General features: G+C 51.5%; 1 protein-coding gene across 13 annotated transcripts; it reads left to right on the top strand.

Moving 5' to 3' along the window:
- The first annotated feature begins 1,321 nt into the window (after nt 1-1,321).
- On the top strand, nt 1,322-19,617 carry Hook2 (hook microtubule-tethering protein 2). Of its 13 annotated transcripts, none has more exons than XM_039097685.2 (22): nt 1,346-2,094; nt 7,910-7,995; nt 8,066-8,138; nt 10,153-10,203; nt 10,292-10,424; nt 10,523-10,590; nt 10,929-10,991; nt 11,466-11,546; nt 11,627-11,787; nt 11,885-12,025; nt 13,028-13,229; nt 14,530-14,640; nt 14,740-14,827; nt 14,958-15,027; nt 15,610-15,747; nt 15,820-15,907; nt 16,106-16,140; nt 17,641-17,723; nt 17,805-17,905; nt 18,758-18,868; nt 18,936-19,007; nt 19,115-19,522. In XM_039097685.2, the coding sequence occupies exons 1-22, from the start codon at nt 1,942-1,944 to the stop codon at nt 19,262-19,264; spliced, it is 2,259 nt and encodes a 752-aa protein (XP_038953613.1). In that variant the 5' UTR covers nt 1,346-1,941; the 3' UTR covers nt 19,265-19,522.
- Nucleotides 19,618-20,216: the final 599 nt, after the last annotated feature.

Below are 20,216 nucleotides of genomic sequence, written 5' to 3'. Positions count from 1 at the left end.
AGCCTGGTTTGGTCTGTATGTTTTTGTGTTATGTATGTAGTCTGTGGCTGGCTGTATGTGTATGTGAGAGAGCATGAATGTCCTGTGTGCTCATGACTAGCCACAGCTTCTGTCAGGGTATCTCCATTCTTGTGTACTCGTGAATGCTAGCTAGGCTGTGTCTTCTCTCTTCATTAGCTATTTGTCCAGACCACATCTGTGGATGTTTCTCTGAACCCCTGTGCTCCATCTGTTGGTTAGGTCTATTTAAGAGATGACTATGACTGGGCATGGAGGTTCAGGCCTTTAATCCCAGACCTCATAAGTCAAAGGCAGGTCCATATCTGAGTTCTAGGCCAGCTGGGTCAAGAATTGAATTCCATGTTAACCAAGGGTACACAGTGAGACCCTGCCTTCAAAACAAAAATAAAACCCTGAAAAACCCCAAGGTATGTGAGACTTCATCTCCTAATGAATGTGTCACAATTATGTTGATAGGTGCCTGGAGCACTCTGACATGGTATGTAGGTGACTGTGACACTTTTGTACATCTGCCTGCAGATGTAGATTTGTCTCTCCTGTTTCTGTATAGGAAGAATATTGCTTGCGCATGTGGCCTAGAGGCTCTCAGTGTGCCTCTATCCTTTCTGGGAATGTACCAGTACAAATGTTCACTTCTATCTGCTGATACCAGCCTGGGTGCAGAGCTGGTCTATCTGGGTCACACCTGTCCTGACTACAGGCTTTGTTTGAAGTTCTGGAGGTTGAGCGTACTGCCTCTCCTCATGCTTGCTAGACCACTGAGCCATATACGCATCCCCATGCTTTTTTGACCTGTGGATGCCTTTTGAGTTCTCTTTCTTCCCTCTAACCCTGAGCTACATCTTCAGAGCCTTGCTTTTGACTTGGCCAACACTATCCACCACTGCTGGGTGTCTTAGTTACCCAGATGGATGTCTGTTTTCCCTGTCTGTGTGTCCCTGACTAGATGTCTCAGTGGCCTGTGTCACGGAGGTTTGTTCCTCTGGACTGGCTCTCTCAGGGTGACCGTGTGTTTGTGTGTACATTCCTGCTGCACAGCACCCCCACCTCAGCCCCTCCCCCGCAGTCTAGCCACCCTGGGGCGTGTTTACTTTGCCCCCAGCCTATGTCTGCCCTGCCCTGGGAGGGACTGACCCTCTTGTCTGTCCAGCTAGCCGTCCACAGGATGTTCCCGAGACGCTGTTTCCGGCCACCCGCAGGTCAGGACCCAGGCGTCCAGGGTGGCGGGGGGGTGGAGCTGTTTCGTGGGAGGGGGGTCCATGTCAGGGCATGAGAATGAGGGTGGGGGCGGGGAAGGGACTAGCCCAACAGGTTCCGCCTCATTCCTGCCCCGCCTCTCACTTCCTGGGTGCCAGCCCGGGGCAGGGGTGGACAAAATGAACCCCGTGGCCTCAGAGAGCGTGGGTGGGGCACAGAGTAGGTGTTTTCTGCTGGGCACCTGGACATCCAGGTCTGAGACACCCCTCCCTACCTCTGTGTCCAGCTCTGAATTCGGAGCGTCCCATCTATTATTCATCTAATCAGCACAACTCAGAGCTGGACATAGTTTTCAGATGGGAAAACAAGCGAGAGACGGGATTTGAATGGAACCGAGCTCTGTACGCGGCTGAGACTTCACAAGAGCCACAGCCACCTTCCCCCTTCTAAGCTGGGTGTCTGAGGGGTGCTGTAGGAACTCTAGTCCCCATGAGGCCAGGCTTTCAAGGGAGTACCCGCTTGTTCTGAGTCAAAAAAGTCCCTGAATGAAATGAATAAGAAAACGACTTTAACCGTTTCATTGCCACGATAGGCTCTGCCAAAACTTCCTGTGGGCTGGTGGGCGGGGGCACTGGGTTCCCGGAGTCAAGCCGGGGAAGGATCTCTTAATTCAAGGATGGGGGAAGCGTCCCCGATGACTTTCGCAATGTCCAACGAAAGGGGATGCCGGCCCGGCCTCCTGTCTCCGGAGTTGTAACCCCTCGCTCGAGGTCTCCAGAACTCCTGGATGCCCAGAACTCCTGGATGCCCGGAGGGGGGTCCCAAAGTCCCCTCCTCAGGGGCCTGAGTCATATACAAGGAAAGCCGAGCCGCGAGGTATGAGTCATCCAGGCAGAGCAGGGGAGTGAGGCCGAGTGCGGTCTGGGGACCCCAGGGCTGGCCTGAGTCACGCACGCCCTGGCCCTACTGACCCCCAGCCCTGCGGTACCGAGATCAGGAGTGGGAAGCACATGGTCGGCGGGAGGGAGGAAGCAAGCGCCTGCCGAGCCAGGAAGCTGTTTCCATGGCAACGGGGGGGGGTCTCAGCTCATTAGAGGAATGTCTTCCCAGCAGGGACTGCCCCGCCCAGAGAGCTGGGGAAGCCCCCGTTCGTTCGGTCCTGGGGCCCGGAGTTTCGGGTCGGGCAGGAAGGGGTTAACGGCAGTCCCCCTTCGAGTTTCACCTGCGCTCCAAAGTCTCTCGTTCCGCAGTACTACCCCTCCCCCCCCCCGCAGCGCTCCAGCGGCTGCCCCCGCGCGCTCACGTACGCTTACAGCTACCCCACCCCCGGCTTGTACTCGCACGCACGACCGCGTCGGGCTCCACGCACGCAGCGAACTCCTTCGTGTCTCACGTCACGAACGACGCACGCGCCCCCGCAATGCGGGGTGGAGTCCTCCCAGAGGAGAGTCACAGACAGCGACAGTGGTGCGCATGTCGATTCCTCCACTGAGTTGGCTGTCTGGTGTGACTTTGACACCCCCATCCACATACAAGGTCACAAACAATTCTGACCCACAGTGTCACGGACACAGGATACACCTGCTGCACTGTAGCAGAAACCCCTGTTCTGTTAAGCCCTTCGAACATGGACAGGGTCACACAGTCACACAGCCACTTAAACCTGGAAGCTGAGTTGCGCAGCACATCGGCCATATAACGTGTGTAGTAGATACACAAACAGTCGTATGCACACACAGGCATTTACATAGCCATATGAACACACAGGCGTTTACATAATGGCCCATCATCAACGCTAGTGGAGCGGCCACTGTCTTGGGATTTGGACAAGTACCTCTCACATGTAAATTGTGGCTGAGACACAAGGTAGAGACAGCCATGTATGTCATCGCCGAGTTATCACAGGCAACACGCATAGATACTTTGCTTGTTAAAGGGGTACGATAAGCCAGGAGCTATAATAAGAGGGCATTATCACAGAAAAACAATGGCCAGGAGTAAGTAGAGTGCCTAATAAAATAATCCATTTTTTCCACTCAGAAACACGGGTTCTACTGAGTTGTAGGTCACACCAAAGCAGCAGGGTGTGATTACAGACAGATCCTAACGCCAACCCGAGGCAACTAAGGGTCACACGTTTCTCATACACAGAATAAATAACAGACTGACCCAAAAGAGGGGTCACAGTGAGGAGACTGTTGTTGGCACGGGAAGACAAAATCAGAGCTGAACAATCTCAGACACTGCTTAGACTAGACAAAGAAACACAAGGAGCGTGGAATGAGGGCCCTGGTAATCCTAACCTGGAGTTTTGTTTGTTTTTGAGACAGGCTCTCACTATATAATCCTGGCTTGCCTGAAACTTGTTATATCCTCCAGTCTCCCCTTGGTAACAGAGATCACCTGATGTTTGACCTCCTATGCTGGGATTGAAGGCGGACACCACCTAGGCGGGCTAACCGTATTTTTGGTTTATTGTTTTTGAGACAGGGTGTCACTGTGTAGACCAGGCTTCCACCTCGAGCATAGAAAGCCAAGTGCTGGGGTTGGGGATTTAGCTCAGCGGTAGAGCGCTTGCCTAGCAAGCGCAAGGCCCTGGGTTTGGTCCCCAGCTCTGAAAAAAAAGAAAAAAAAAAAAAAAAAAAAAAGAAAGCCAAGTGCTGGGATTTCAGGCAAACACCGTGAGACATCCTTTTGTTTTCCCTTCCCAGGTGTAAAGATTACAAGTCCACGAAGTTCAGCTGTTTTTTCAAGTTTCTTTTTCAGGTTCATTGTGTGTGTGTGTGTGTGTGTGTGTGTGTGTGTGTGTGTGTGTGAGAGAGAGAGAGAGAGAGAGAGAGAGAGAGAGAGAGAGGGAGGGTTGGCCTACATGAATATATGTGCACCGCCATATATGTGCCTGGTGCAAATATGTTGTATACCCTGGTACTGGAGCTACGGATGGATGGCTCTGAGCCACCATGTGCATGCTGGGAACCAAATCCAAACTAGGTCCTCTGCAAGAGCAACAAGTGACCTCATCTGCTGAGCCACCATTCCAGCCCTACACCCATCTTTTTTTTTTTTTTTTCCGGAGCTGGGGACTGAACCCAGGGCCTTGCGCTTGCTAGGCAAGAGCTCTACCACTGAGCTAAATCCCCAACCCCCACCCATCTTCTAAACTTGTGTATATGCACAGACTGATGTGCTGAACTTCCTGACAGCCATCAGATCACACTCATACACTCAGCTGTACAAACTCCAGGATCCCAAGACACAAGTGGAGGCTAAGCCAATCACAGACCCACCACCTTCCTCCTACACAGACAGAAGCACATTTCCCTTGGACTTGGATACTCAGTGTGTGGGGTGGAGCAGCAAGGGAGCTCCAGCAGAACCCCAGTAACTGGGTGCAGGGAGCTTGGCAGAGGAGTCACAATGGCAACAGAACATGGAATTCACACAGGATTTTGCATACTCGTAGGGGTGGGTGGGTGCTGTCCTCTGGTTGTGGAACCAGGGTCCCCATCACAGCTGTGATGACTGGCTCAGCATCCAGATGTGCAGGCTGAAGGGGATGGGCTGGGGTCCAGCTGTGGCCTTAGGGAGGGGCTGAGTCACTCACTTCCCAGCAGTACAACCCAGGCTGGATCCAGCTGTTCCTGGAAACAAGTAGGAGGTGGGGTCCCCAAACCAGCTCGAGGTTACTGATCCAAACTTGCAGAGCAGGGACTATAAATGGAGTCTTTCAGATTTCTGCAAACTTTTGAGGTTCCCTACACCTAAAATGGGTTAGCCTCCTCCTAAATGCAAGGTCAGTCTCAAAGGAAGGATTTGTAGCTCTTTTTTACAGAATTAAAGGCACTTATATCCAGAGCATTGCTCCTTGGTTGTAAAAAGAGATTGCCTTGGGGTTGGGGATTTGGCTCAGTGGTAGAGCGCTTGCCTAGCAAGCACAAGGCCCTAGGTTCGGTCCCCAGCTCCGAAAAAAAGAAAAGAAAAAGAAAAAAAAAAAAGAGAGATTGCCTTGTTGCCAACATAAAAGCTTACTTTTCTTCCCCCTAAAAGGTGCGACTCCCTGCTGACCCTGTGGGAGGTTATAATTCTTTCCCCAGGAGAAAGTGAAGTTTTTGTGTTTATTCATTCAGTATTTATTTCTTTAGATATAGGGTCTCTCGAATGTGGTCCTTGCTACCATGGAACTCAATATGTAGCCCAAGCTGGCCTCAAACTCACTGCAGTCCGTCTGTTTGCTTGTTTGTTGTTTTCTGAGACAGGGTCTGTGTAGCCCTGAATGGCCGGGAATTCTCTCTGTAGACCAGGTTAGCCTCATACTCAGAGATCTACCTGCCTCTGCCTCCCAGCTTCATTTAAAATTGTGACTTCTTGAACATCTGGACAGCTGCAATATTACATCAACATTGGAACAACTTAAGTCACCCATACCTGGATCCTCAGATTTCCCCTAAACTTCAAAAATCTCTCCTCATTCTTGTAACAATCATGGTTCCTAGCAACAGTGTGTGTGTGTTTGTGTGTGTGTGTGTGTGTGTGTGTGTGTGTGTGTAGGACAGCATAACTTCCTTTCCACTCTTGTGGATGTGGGATGGGGGAGCCACTTGGCAGCTCCAATGTCCAGTCCAGCCCGGAAGCACGTTCCTCTCTATACCTTTCCACAGGACCTCAGGGACTGGAATCTGGTAAACAGGGCATGAGGGGTTGTGGAAGTGTGAATCAGCCTCCCAGGCTCTCTGGTGTGTGCAGTTGAGTGTTTGAGTGGGTTACAACCGAGTATCTGTAGTAGATTAACAACTCTCTTGTAAGATAGAGGGCGGGTGGCTGATGTCGCTGGACTCACGCAACCAGGACAGGGTCACTGGACTGGATCCCGGCTCATTGCCTGAATGGAAGCAGAACATTACCCCCCCCCCTTCCGACCTGAACCCGCCCCAAAGCAAAGCCGGCTCCACTCCTCCCTCTGGGCACATTTAATAGCCTCTAATTACAGCATATTACCCCACCCGCCTGCGGGGGAGGGGCTTCCAGTGGACCCAGGGGTCAAAGGGCGCGGTCTGGGCTTTACCTCCCCTCCCCCACCCCACCCCTCACCCTCTCCCTCCAGGCGTCAAAGCCGGTGTACTTTGTAGCCCCTATTTACTCATTTGCAAAACGGTGGATTTTCAAAAAAAATAAATAATACAGTTTCTAAAAATTAAGAAAACAAAACCTGGGAATTAAAGAAGCCCTTGACTCCTAGGGTCGTGGAGGACATTCAATTGTCTGTAGATATATAGCTTAATGGAAAGCCTGGAAACAGTGAGCACACCACAAATGATGTCTTGAGACTTTATTGTCAAAAAAATCTAAGCTCTGCGCTCACCTAAAGCCGGCTCAACCGGTGGACGCACCCTTTTCCCAGAAGGATGCGTTCCTGTGTTCTGTGCGCCCCCTGGTGGGCTTCAAGCTACCCGCAGCTTTGGACTGGTCAAGTGTTTTAAGACAGGAAGGTGCTCAAAGCACCCGGGGCCGGGAAGGAGCAGCATAGCTCAGAGGAAGAAGACCCCAGGCTGGGCAAGTGCGCATGTCCTTTACTCAGACTATCTGCCTGCTTGACCCTATCTGCTCCCAACCATACCCGCGTCTTCTGAAGGACTCCAGAATCACTTCTCTAGGGAAGACTCAAAAAAAAAAAAATCCTCTCACTCCACGACTACAGGATTTATTAATCTTTCAGCCCACATAAAGAAAGGCTCAGATCATAACGCGGCTAAACCGGAGGATTTCTTTGAGCTCTGGGGGAAAGCCATGAGCGTGCCTGTGAAACTGGGTGCGGTAGATCCGCCTTAAAAGGATCTTGAGGACCACGCCACCACATAAAGAGAAGTCGCGAGGAGCGGAGGCCACTACTCTCCTTTACCAGCAGGACTGAGCTGAGCCACACTGACACCTAGCGGCACAAGGTGCACTTGCCTGTATCCCGTATCCAAGATGGCGAGGCGGGGAGGCAAGCGCTTGCAATTGGAAGAGATCACGTGTCTGGGGCGGAGCCTAGGCCTAGGGGGCGGGATGGAGCAGGGCGGCGCTCTAGGCAGAGCGGGAGGTCTGGGCTTCGGGCGCTCGCTGGTGGCGGACCCGGAGGCTGCTGCTGCGTGCCGGGGCTCCTTGGCCCGGATCGAATTCGATCCGGAGCCATGAGTATGGACAAGGCCGAGCTATGCGGGTCTCTGCTCACCTGGGTAGGTCGGAGGGCGGGGCCTGGGTCAGGTGTGCGCCCTCTCCTCTAGCCCTGTCTTGGCTTTCTTTCCTCTGTCTTGGAGCTGGAAGGAGGAATAGGTCGTAGGCTTGCTGGGCCGTTGGACTCTGACCTGACCACCTGCTTCTATCACGTGGGCAGGCCTGAGAGGAAAGAACAGGTGAGGCCACGCCCCTCTGGGGCACAGGCCTCGTCACATGTTAGTAATGGGGACCAGGTGACTGGTGGTAACGCCTTGATCTAGGTTTGCAGGGTTTGTCTGGATAGGTAAAATGAAGTCACGCCCCGTCCCTGCCTAGGTGTGTAGAAGCCACGCCTCCGAAGAAGTGATGTATTGGTGCTGCAGGCTAGTGCTCTCCTAATCCCGTGAGGTGTCTGATGGCTGGGGAAAAAAGTCTGCCAAAGAGGTTGTTCCAGGTCCTCAATTTTCCTGTTGCCCCTTCCATCGTCCCTCTTTAGTTGCAGACGTTTCAAGTTTCGCCCCCCTGTGCCAGTCCCCAGGACCTGAGCAGCGGACTCGCCATAGCCCATGTGCTGAATCAGATGTGAGTGGGGCTGAGTTGGGAGGATCCTGAAGGGCTCCCCAGCCAGCTCATCCTACCTTTCTGCCCCTAGAGACCCTTCCTGGTTCAACGACGCATGGCTCCAAGGCATCTCAGAGGACCCGAGTCCCAGCTGGAGGTTGAAGGTGACAGGTGGATTCATGACTAGGGAATAACTAGAGGATTTAAGAGGTGATCAGAGGGGCTGGGGATTTAGCTCAGTGGTAGAGCGCTTACCTAGGAAGCGCAAGGCCCTGGGTTCGGTCCCCAGCTCCGGAAAAAAAAGAACCAAAAAAAAAAAAAAAAAAAAAAAAAAGAGGTGATCAGAAAGGGGAAGCGTTACATGTCCTGCGTGATGGACAGGCAGACCCACCTGGAAGACAGCCAGATGTCTGGTGACAGCAAGCTAATTTTGTTCTTTTTTTTTTAAAGATTTATTTTATTATATATAAGTACACTGTAGCTGTCTTCAGACACACCAGAAGAGGGCATCGGATCTCTTTACAGATGGTTGTGAGCCACCATGTGGTTGCTGGGAATTGAACTCATGACCTCTGGAAGAACAGTCGGGTGTTCTTAACCACTGAGCCATCTCTCCAGCCCCCGCTAATTTTGTTCTTTATACTGAGCACCCACAGTAAAACAGAAACCTTGCCACCATTCTTGTGATGTGGGCACAAAGCACAAACACTAACACGCGTTAACTTCCAAGAGGTGTGGTGGCAAATGCTTGTAATCCCAGATATTTTATGCTAAGGCAGGTGGATGGTAAATTCTCCATCATCCTGACTCGAATCCTTAAAAAGGAGGCCAGGGATATAGCTTAGCAAAAGAGAATTTTCTCACCCTACACATGTTCCTGGGTTCAATCCCAGGTAGCAGGGGGTTTGGGGAGAGAGGTAGCCAGAAGAGGTAGCATACACAGGAGCCCAGTACATAGGAGGCAAGAGGATCAGGACATCATGGTTAACCGTGGTGGTTACATATCAAGTTAGAACTCATTCTGAGCCACATGAGATGCTGTCAAAAAACAAAACTGGACTAAATGGCTTAGTGGTAAGAACGAATACTGTTCTTCTGAAGGAATTTAATGCTTTTCCAGGGAGGACCAGAGTTCGATTCCCAGCCAGACATCAAGCAGCTCTCAACCACCTGTAACTGCTCCAGGGCATCTGACACTTGTAGCCTCTGCAGGCACCTCGTGTTCTCTGTCTGTCTGTCTGTCTGTCTGTCTGTCTCTCTCTCTCTCTCACACACACACAAACTCTCTCTCTCTCTCACACACACAAACTCTCTCTCTCACACACACACACATAGTTAAAAATAAAATAAATCTTAAAGAAACAAGGAAACAAATTCAGATACAATCTATGAAGACCGTAAAAGGAGGGCTGTGTGAGCAATGGGAGGCAGGAAGGTGCTTATTTTGCCTTTTTTGTTTTGTTTTGAGACAAGGTTTTTCTGTGTAGTCCTGGCCGTTTTGGATCTTGATCTATAGACCACATTGGCCTCAACTTTAGAAATCTGCCTGCCTCTGTCTCCCAAGTGCTGGGATTAAAGGCAGATGCCACCGTTCCTAGCAAGGACTCTATTTTAAGTACTGTCAAAGGTCAGGGAGTGGTCTTAGCAAAAGAAAAACACAGTTTGGCTAAGCCATTCGAAAGCTACCCTTGGCTGCCTGTGGAGAGATGCAGCACAGGCATCGAGAGTAGGAGATGAAGGATTGGGAATGGAGCTCAGTGGACGACAGCTTGCTTAGACTCCATCCAGCAGTGCAGGGCAGGAAGCAGAATGGACTAGCAAGGAGAGCTACTTGATGTCCGTGGAAAAACCCTTGTCTTCCATACCGAAGACCCTAGATTTGATCACCAGAACTTCTACCCCAGCCAACAAAGGTGGGAGATGAGAAACAGTGGGTGCAGTCATCCCAGTGAGAGAACAGGAATTGGGTCAGGCAGTGAGAAGCCCTTAGATTCTGGGGATAAAGATGGTCAGGTAGACACTCAGTGCAGACCAAGAGGAGGAAGATATTTAGAACAGGGCCAAACAACAAAGCAGGGTAAGCAGGGAATGGAAACTGAGGGACAGGGGAGGAAGTGAGCAAAGGTTTGGGGGGTTGCTCCAGACCTCCATGCATCGATAACCCCTTGGCCTCACCAGGTCAGGAAGCTGGAGAGGATCCTACAGAGCTTGGTGGAATACTCAAAGGATGTGAGTGACTGGAAAGGAATTTAGGGGGCTGTTGGGAGGCAGGGTTCAGTCTGTGAGCCCCGAAAGCTCCTTCTCCCTGTGTTCTCAGGTTCTGGGGCACCCTGTGTCACATCAGCATCTTCCAGATGTGAGCCTCATCGGCGAGTTCTCAAACCCCGCAGAACTCGGCAAACTGCTTCAGTTGGTACTGGCCTGTGCTATCAGTTGTGAGAAAAAGCAGGGTATGAGGAAGGCTAGAGGGGAGGAAGCCAAAGAACACCCAGAGGGTACCCTGAGGAAATCCCCAGTCTCAGCCTCTTGCCTTCACCTTCATCCCCAGAGTATATCCAAAGAATTATGATGCTGGAGGAATCTGTTCAACATGTTGTGATGGAAGCCATCCAGGAGGTAGGTGAAGGCACTCCCTGTGGCAATCCGGAAGGGTCAGAGGAGGGGACATTTCTAGGGTCAAAGAGTCTGGGCACAGACTTGGCTTTGCATGCAAGCTTAGGCCTCTACCTGGAAGTCAGTCAGCAGGCCAGATCTTATGTATGTCAGCTCCAAGTCAGAACCCTGCAGCCTCAAAAGTTGTGGACATCTTCTGCACTGGAAGGAGCTTCTGGGCAGGAGTTATCTGGCTAAAACTAGCCCTGGGGAGTGGGAGGGAGGAGGTTCCTAGACTGAATTGTAGAAAGTTTGAAGGTTGTGTCAGAAAGCCTAGCTTACCACAATGTCCTCCTCTGCAGCTCATGACCAAAGACACACCTGATTCCCTGTCACCAGAGAATTACGGGAACTTTGATACACAGGTAATGATGGCAAAACTGGCCAAAGGTTGCCACCCCAACACTGGTTCTCCGGACCCCTAAGGTGGAAAGGCTTGTCCTTATGAAGTCCAGGCAGCAAGGGTGAACTTTAGATGTTCCTGGGACCCAAGCTGATATGACAATTGAGCACCTGATAAGGGGGCTTGTCACCCTTGAACTTTTTTCTTTTTTTTTCTTTTTTTTTTTTTCAGAGCTGGGGACTGAACCCAGGGCCTTGCGCTTGCTAGGCAAGTGCTCTACCGCTGAGCTAAATCCGCAACCCCACCCTTGAACTTTTAATCACCAATCCTAGCCTCTTCCCTTGCCAGATCTCAACAGTTAGAAAGTTGCCCTTCTGTTTTCTTAGGACCCCAGCCCAGTCTTAGATCCTAGGGTCCCTTAACCCCTCCCCAGGACTCACTCCCTTCTGACTGGATCCCCAAGTTCTTCATCTTCCACCCCCCTCATCCATCTCAGTCCCGCAGGTACTATTTCCTGAGCGAGGAGGTGGAAGAGGGTGGCGATCTTCAGCAACACTACCTGGATCTGGAGCGGCAGGTGGGTGGGGCCGCTTGCGTAAACCCCGTCTACATATGACCTGGTTCCTGCTTCAGCTCACCTATCTTCCCTGCCCATAGCTTGTGCTCCTTTCAGAGGAGAAGCAGAGTCTGGCACAAGAGAATGCTGCCCTACGGGAGAGGGTGGGCCGGTCGGAAGTGGAGAGTGCCTCAGGCCTCACCGCCAAGAAGCTGTTGCTTCTGCAGTCACAGCTAGAACAGCTCCAGGAGGAGAATTTCAGGTGTGGTCAGTCGGGAGGTGGGGGGTGGGGACAGGGTGGAGCCAGGGCATGGGGCCAAAGGGCATCCTCCTTCCGTATCTTTCCCCTGACACCCCAGGCTGGAGAGTAGCCGGGAAGATGAGCGGCTACGCTGCGTGGAACTGGAGCGTGAGGTCGCTGAGCTGCAGCAACGGAACCAAGCCCTGGCCAGCTTATCCCAGGAGGCGCAAGCGCTGAAGGATGAGATGGATGAGCTCCGGTAGGTCCTCAATGCCCACCACATATCTGCAGCATTAGCACAGACTGCCCCCTAGTGCTAAGCACATTCAACTCCCAGATGCTAAGTGGACCTATACATCATATCTATACGTCATGACACCTTGCAGGCTCCAACTTGACATTCTGAGCCACATCGTGACATTTAGGCCCACTACACTGTCCTGAGCTTATTATGTCTCCTTCGATCCGTGGAGCCCCCTTGGTTTTACATTGTCATTAGTAACACCTTACAGCACCCTTGACAAATACAACCCCTCCTAATACTCTCCAGACCCCAGTGCACCAGTTGGATCACATCATGCCCCTGGATTCTAGAATGTTCTCTAAGACTGTATCATCCCAACCCCCCTGTGAACCTACTGTGCCTTCTGTATCTGCAAAGACTTCTCCTGTAACTCTATACACTCTTAGAATGCTAATGCACCTGGCGAACCATCCCACCAGGATTCTGACGACTCCTCACAGCTCCCCCAGGACCCCAAAACGTCTTTATCACTCACTCTGCTATCTCACAGTTCTTTCTTTTTTTTTTTCCTTTCCTTTTCTTTTTTTCGGAGCTGGGGACCGAACCCAGGGCCTTGTGCTTGCTAGGCAAGCGCTCTACCACTGAGCTAAATCCCCAACCCCACTCTTTTTTTTTTTTTAAAGATTTATTTGTTACATGTAAATACACTGTAGCTGTTTTCAGACACCCCAGAAGAGGGCATCAGATCCCGTTACAGATGGTTATGAGCCACCATGTGGTTGCTGGGAATTGAACCGCTGAGCCGTCTCTCCTGCCCTCTCACAGTTCTTCCATGTCTGCAATTCCACTCCCAGGAACCTTTCCATTATACCCTGTTTCCCTGATGACCCCTGCCAGCACTACAGACCTGGCTGATGCTTTCACCTTGAACCCGAATCCTTCAAGCTGAAACTCTTCCCTGCCCAGCCCAACTTCTCAGCTAGCCTCTGAATTTTCCACTTCCTATTCCTGTCTCAGACAGTCCTCCGAACGTGCAAGGCAGCTGGAGGCCACTCTGAACAGCTGCCGTCGTCGCCTGGGTGAGCTCCAGGAGCTCCGGCGGCAGGTGCGGCAGCTGGAGGAGCGAAATGCAGGGCACGCGGAGCGCACGCGGCAGCTGGAGGATGAGCTGCGCCGGGCCGGATCCCTGCGTGCCCAGCTCGAGGCTCAGCGCAGGCAGGTAAGGCAGGTAGCTCCACCCCTTAACGGCCTGCCCCATCACTATAGTCCACTTCTACCAAGGCTCTGTAGCCTTCCCTGGAGCTTCACCCCTCCCTGCCTGGGTTTGTAAGCCCCACCGCTTCTCTCTTTTTTTTTTTTTTTTTTTTTTTTTTTTTTTAAGATTTATTTATTTACTATATATAAGTACACTGTAGCTGTCTTCAGACACACCAGAATAGGGCATCAGATCCCATTACAGATGGTTGTGAGCCACCATGTGGTTGCTGGGATTTGAACTCAGGACCTCTGGAAGAGCAGTCGGTGCTCTTAACCACTGAGCCATGTCTCCAGCCCCCCACCGCTTCTCATAAGCACCCCTCTCCCCAACTTCTTAGCGCAGCTAGAGCCCTCTGTTCCCACTCCCTCTTCTATTCCTCAGTTGCTGCCTCTCCTTCAATCTCTGCTGTACCCACGGCTTCCCTTCTCACCCTTTTTCTTTCTTTAAATAATTTTATGCATATGGGTTTTTCATCCGTATGCATTTCTGTATACCACATGTGCATCTGGTGTTCCTGGTGCTCGTGGAGGCCAGAAGGGGGCATCAGATCCCCTGGGACTGGAGTCACAGATAGTTGTGAGCCGATATACAGGTGCTGGGAATCGAGCCCCTATCCTCTGGAAGAGGAGCCAGGCTTTTATTTGCTGAACCATCTCTCCAGCCCCCAACTTTTTTTAATTTTTTTTTTTTTTGGTTCTTTTTTTCGGAGCTGGGGACCGAACCCAGGGCCTTGTGCTTCCTAGGTAAGCACTCTACCACTGAGCTAAATCCCCAGCCCCAACTTTTTTTAATTTTAATTTTTATTTTTTTAAAGAGATTTATTTATTTATTATGTATACAGTGTTCTGCCTGCATCTACACCAGCAGGTCAGAAGAGGGCACCAGAACTCATTATAGATGGTTGCCAGCCACCTTGTGGTCGCTGGGAATTGAACTCAGGACCTCTGAAAGAGCAGACAGTGCTCTTAACCTCTGAGCCATCTCTCCAGCCCCCAACTTTTTTTTAAATGTTTATTTATTTATTATATACATGTACACTGTAGCTGTCTTCAGACATACTGGAAGAGGGCATTAGATCCCATTACAGATGGTTGTGAGGCACCATGTGGTTGCTGGGAATTGAACTCAGGACCTCTGGAAGATCAGTCTGTGCTCTTAACCGCTCAGCCATCCCCCCCCCCCAACTTCTTAAGTTATGTTTTGTGTGTGAATGTGCACTCGGGTTCCAGGGAATCCAGCTAGGGCTTGAATTCTCTTGTAGATGCAAGAGTTGCAGGGCCAGTGGCAGGAGGAGGCCATGAAGGCTGAGAAGTGGCTGTTCGAATGCCAAAACCTAGAGGAAAAGTGTGACCTGTTGACAAAAGAGAAGGAGGTAAGGCTGAAGCTCTGCAGCCTAGGCTGTACCCTGTGTGTCCTGGGATAGCCCATTGCCCGGGAGGTCCAGCTGACACCTTGCATCCTGCCCCTGTAGCGGCTGTTGACTGAGAGGGACTCCCTGAGGGAGACCAATGAGGAGCTCCGATGTGCCCAGTTGCAGCCCAGGGGATTGAATCAGGCTGGTGAGTTTCAGATCAGGCTTGGCAGTGGTCTGGGGCTGTACCTGAGCCTGCAGAGGTGATCCTTGAAAAGAGAACCTAGGGATAGAGACTTTGAACGCATGGAACGCTAAAGATTGTTTGTTTTCTCCAGGCCTCTCCCTGGATCCTACCCCTTCTGGCCTGGAGAACTTAGCAGCAGAGATCCTGCCTGCAGAGCTCAGGTACGTCGGGACCTTTTAAGGCTCTGGACCCATGCGGGTCAGGTAAGGCTCTTCCTCAGCCGCACTCTCACAGCACAAGCCTATTATTGGTCTTAGATACCTGGTTTAGGTTTCTGTGTTTCTCCTTCTGCACTGACCTGGCTAAGGGCCTTACTCTTCCAAGGGCTTTGCCTCTCCAGGATCCATGTTCAGAACACAAATTAATGTGTACTGAGTATGGCTTTGCTCTAGGTGCAAACTCCGTACATTTTAGCCCCTTTTACTTTGATCTGAGAACCGGGAGCCGTCCCGGTGACCCCTACTATGTCCAGTTCCTTTCCCTCTGCTCTGGTAACCCCGTGTCAGCTCTTGCTGTTTCCACAGCTGGATGCAAGTGTTTTAATCCCCTGCTCCCACACATCTCCTTTGGAGCTCTGCCCTCTTTGATTTCTGCTCACCACACCCAGGTTAGCTCCCAGACCGTAAGCCACCCGAGTCCGTGCTGGGTCCTCAATACTCCTACCCCAAAGCAGCATTCGGTCCAGAGTTTCACCTAATGGTCTGTCTAGGACACAGCCCTACTCACTTCTCCCTGTTTCTCAGAGAGACACTCGTGCGGCTTCAGCTGGAGAACAAGAGACTGTGCCAGCAAGAGGCTGCGGACCGGGAGCGACAGGAGGAACTGCAGCGCCACCTGGAGGAGGCCAACCGTGCACGCCATGGGCTGGAAGCGCAGCAACGGTAAGAGTCCTGTCAACTTGTTGGGAAGGGAGCTCTCTACACGTGCAAGTACTGAGCGCGCTTCCCTCCCAGGCTGAACCAGCAGCAGCTTTCTGAGCTGAGGGCCCAGGTGGAAGAGCTACAGAAGGCCTTGCAGGAGCAGGGGGGCAAGACAGACGACGTGAGTGCCCACCTCCGCCCTGCGTGGCCCTCCCTTGTGCTCCCCAGTAATCCTCCTTTCTCCCCACCCCCTTGCTGCCCGATGCCTGATGAAGGCCGCTGTGAGTACCATGGGTCCAGGGAGGCACACCATTGTTACCCGCACAGCTTTTCAGACCTTGCCCCCATCCCCTCACTCCCCGCTGCTTCTCTCCCCCAGCCCACCCTGCTGAAGCGGAAGCTGGAGGATCATCTGTAAGTGCAGAGAACCTTCACTCCTGGGGTGGGAACTCTCGGGACAAAGATGTGGAGAATTGTGGGTGAAGAGACCCAGTCAGGTCAGGTCAAGTACAGCATTTTGATACCCGATGTTGTGTAACTGAAGCTAGTCTTGAATTCTTGACCTGCCGACCTCTCTGTCTCCCGTGTGCTAAGATTGTTGATGTATACTACCGTGTCCTGCTTTCAGGGCCATCGTTTGTTTTAAAATTTACTTATTTTATGTGTATGAGTGTTTTGTCTGCATGTCTGTGCTACTGAGCCATGGAGTGCAGAGGAAGGCCTCCCATCCCCTGAAACTTGAATTACAGGATAGTTGTGAGACGACGTGGGCGCTGGGAACCATCCTGGCATCCTCCACAAGAACAACAAATGGATCTTAACTCCCCCTTTTGTATTCTTACAAGACAAGTTCTCCCTGTAGCTCAGCCTGGCCTGGGGCTTGTAATTCTTCTGCCTCAGCCTCCTTCCTGTCATGCACCATCGTGTCTGACTCAGAAACTTTTTGAGAAAAAGTGGAGGATGCTGGTATGGGCCTGTGAGTCCAGCGCTCAGGAGATAGAAGGAAGAAGGGCAGGAGGTCAGGGCCATCGTGGGTTACATGAGACTCTGTCTCAGAAAAAAAAAGTATGTATATATGTGTGTGTTATTATAAAATATATTCTATGTAATGTTATGTAATATAGTACATGGTATATACATTGTATAATATAATATATGATATAAATATAATATCATACATATGACATATACATTATATATGATACTTAAATATATGTAATACATATTCCTGACTAGTGGTAGAGTACTGGCCTGGTATGGACAAGGCTTCTAGGTTCTATCCTTAGTGCCACAAGAATCAGCCTAGAGTGGGATGCTGGGGTGTGGCTTATGACAGAGTACTTGTCTAGCATGGACAAGCCCTGGATTATATCCCCAGCACCACAGATAGGTGGGTGGAGATGGATGGATGGATGGGTTGGTGGATGGACTGGCGGACAGATGGATGGGTGGGTGGATGGATGGAATCGGATGGATGGGTGGGTGGTGGATGGAGTTGGATGGACAGATGGATGGATGGGTGGATGGATGGAGATGGGTGGACAGATGGATGGGTGGGTTGGTGGATAGACTGGTGGACAGATGGATGGATGGGTGGGTGGATGGGTGGGTTGGTGGATGGAGATGGATGGGTGGGTGGATGGGTGGGTTGGTGGATGGACTGGTGGACAGATGGATGGATGGGTGGGTGGATGGATGGAGACGGATGGACAGATGGATGGGTGGGTTGGTGGATAGACTGGTGGACAGATGGATGGATGGGTGGGTGGATGGATGGAGATGGATGGGTGGGTGGATGGATGGGTGGGTTGGTGGATGGAGACGGATGGACGGATGGATGGGTGGGTTGGTGGGTCGACTGGTGGACAGATGGATGGATGGATAGCAGGTCACCCACTGCTTCCATGCCCACAGGCAGAAGCTGCATGAGGCTGATCTGGAGCTTCAGAGGAAACGGGAATACATTGAGGAGTTGGAGCCTCCCACGGACAGCAACAGTAAGTGGGGCCCAGCAGTGGCCTGGGCTAGAGGGAGCCCTGAGTGCAGCATGAAACTTGGGGGCCCTTGTTCTTCAGCAGCTAGGCGGATCGAGGAGCTGCAGGACAGTCTGCAGAAGAAGGATGCAGACCTGCGGGCCATGGAGGAACGATACCGCCGCTACGTGGACAAGGCACGCACGGTGAGGATGCTAGGTGTCCCGCTATCCTGCTTAGATCCCTCTCCATATGCTTCCCATCAGCTCCCACTCCTGCCAGTCTGTGTATCTCTGCCCTCTGCCTTCACACATGTCACACCCGACCACATCATACCATAGGCATCTGCAGGCGCTGCTGCTAGGGGCTGTCAAATCCACTGTGCTCAGTGTGTCAAAGATCTGCAAAGGAGTTTGCGTAGCATAGCACAGCTGTAGAGTTTCTGGCTCAGATCCACCAATGAGGTGCTGGAAACATGGCCTCGGGATAGAGTGCTTGTCTAATATCTACCAGCCAGGGTAGGTGCCTGGGTATCTGGCTCACTTAGCAGGCAGGAGGTCCTGGGTTCAGTCCCTAGCATTCCAAAAAACTACGTAAATATAGAATGTAAAGCCAAAGCGAGGGGCCTGGGGGTTCAGCTGTGTTCCCAGCTATTCTGCAGGCTTAGGCAGGCCGGAGAGAAAAGAGCCAGGAATGGCAATACACTCCTTTATTTCTAGCACTAGGGAGGCAGAGGCAGCTAGAACTCTGAGTTTGAGGTCAGCCAGGCTGCATATGGAGACTCTGTATGAAGAAACAAAGAAGGGGAGGGTGCACAGATCCAGATCCAGATCCAGGTGTGGTGGCACTTTGTGACCCAGAGGTGAGAGAATCACAGGTTCGAGGGCTGATCTGAATGAGACCCTGTCTCAAACAACAAAACAAGATGATGCTAGTGATACTGCTGTGTTCCCTCGCACCTGTGGGGCCTTAGGTACAATCCGTCCCCAGGACTGCAAAATGTCACTACTGTCATAATCAAGGTCGCTCTCCTGTGATTTTTCTTTCCTAATCCCTAGGTCATTCAGACCCTGGAACCCAAGCAGAGGCCACCCAGTGTGGTGTCCCCAGAATTCCATACTCTAAGGTCACAGCTCTGGGAGCGGAACATGCGAATACGGCAGCTGGAGGTGGGTATCCTCATCCCTTCTTGCGGCCCTCAGCATCTCCCAGCCCCTGACTTTTGTCTCCCGGCAGATGGACTATGAGAAGAGTCGGAGTCGGCAGGAGCAGGAGGAAAAGCTGCTCATCAGTGCCTGGTACAGCATGGTGAGTGGGTTCCTCCTTGGCTGAGGTCACGTGGGTCTTCGAGGTCCCATCAGGGTCACGTGACTCCGGTAGGTTCACTTACCCTGCCGATTATACCATTTCTCTAGGGCATGGCCTTGGAGCATCGGGCTGGGGAAGAGCATGCCCCTGCCCATGCCCAGTCCTTCCTGGCACAGCAAAGACTGGCCACCAATGCTCGCCGAGGACCCCTGGGGCGCCAGGCATCTCTGAGCCTTCGCCCCACTGACAAGCACTGACAGACCTCGACTTCCTGCTGCCTGCTGAAGTCTTCCAGTTTACATTTACCCAGGCTGGGGCTTTGACCTCGATGGAGACTGACTTCTGCCCTCTGCTTCCTTAGATGGGAGAGAAGGGGAAGGCAGGTGGCAGGTGTAGGACTATTCCTTTTAGCAATGTGATTCTTCTTGATTCTTCTCCTGGGCCTCATGTACTACCTGGGAAGAGCCTGATTTTATATTTGAAAAAAAAAATAAAGACTTTAAATCTGTCTTGAATGTACTCTAGACACAATGGTGAGGAATAAAAATTGCACTAGGGACACAGACGGTTACTTTTAAAATAAATGTATGAGCATTTTTGCCCATCTGTATGTTGTGTACCATATATGTGCTTGGTGTCTGCAGAGTCCAAAGAGGGCTTCAGATCCCCTAGGACTAGAGTTACAGATGGTTGTGAGCAGCTACTGTGTGGGTGCTGGGAGTTGAACCTGGGTCCCCAGGAAGAAGAAGAGCCAGTGCTCTTAACCACAGGCTACCTCTCCAGGCCTTAGCTTGTATTCTTGTGGGGTTGTGGGGGTTTTGTTTGCTCGTTTTATCTTTTTTTTTTTTTTTTTTTTGAGACAAGATTTCTCGGTGTTGTCCTGGCAGGTCTGAAACCTGTTCTGTACACCAGGCTGGCCTCAAATTCAGAGATCCACTTGCCTCTGCCTCCCAAACGCTGGGATTAAAGGGAAGGGTGCACCACCACACCCAGTTTTGTCTTGCATTCTCATTAAGGGTGTAAGTAACACGCAATGACAGATGAGAAAAATGTGAGGAGGTTTGGTCCGTTTTGTCTGTAAGTATGCATGAGGAGCTGAATTCGATCTCCATCAACCACACACACACAATCTGAGGGGCTGCGTGTGCTTGTTTTCCTACTTTGAGGGGTTGGGGCACTAATGACGTTTGAGAGCTCACTGGCCAGTCA

Source organism: Rattus norvegicus, chromosome 19 (genome assembly GCF_036323735.1).
Source record: "Rattus norvegicus strain BN/NHsdMcwi chromosome 19, GRCr8, whole genome shotgun sequence".
NCBI classification, from domain to species: domain Eukaryota; kingdom Metazoa; phylum Chordata; class Mammalia; order Rodentia; family Muridae; genus Rattus; species Rattus norvegicus.
The sequence above is the reverse complement of the archived record's forward strand: the minus strand, read 5'-3'. Positions and strand labels throughout refer to the sequence as shown.

Bases quoted from the DNA above. Each gene is read 5' to 3' on its own strand.
- Hook2 (XM_039097683.2), top strand. From the start codon at position 7,389: ATGAGTATGGACAAGGCCGAGCTATGCGGGTCTCTGCTCACCTGG. The intron at 10,425-10,522 runs GTATGAGGAAGG...CTTCATCCCCAG, and splicing joins CAGTTGTGAGAAAAAGCAGG to AGTATATCCAAAGAATTATG. The intron at 15,028-15,609 runs GTACGTCGGGAC...CCTGTTTCTCAG, and splicing joins ATCCTGCCTGCAGAGCTCAG to AGAGACACTCGTGCGGCTTC.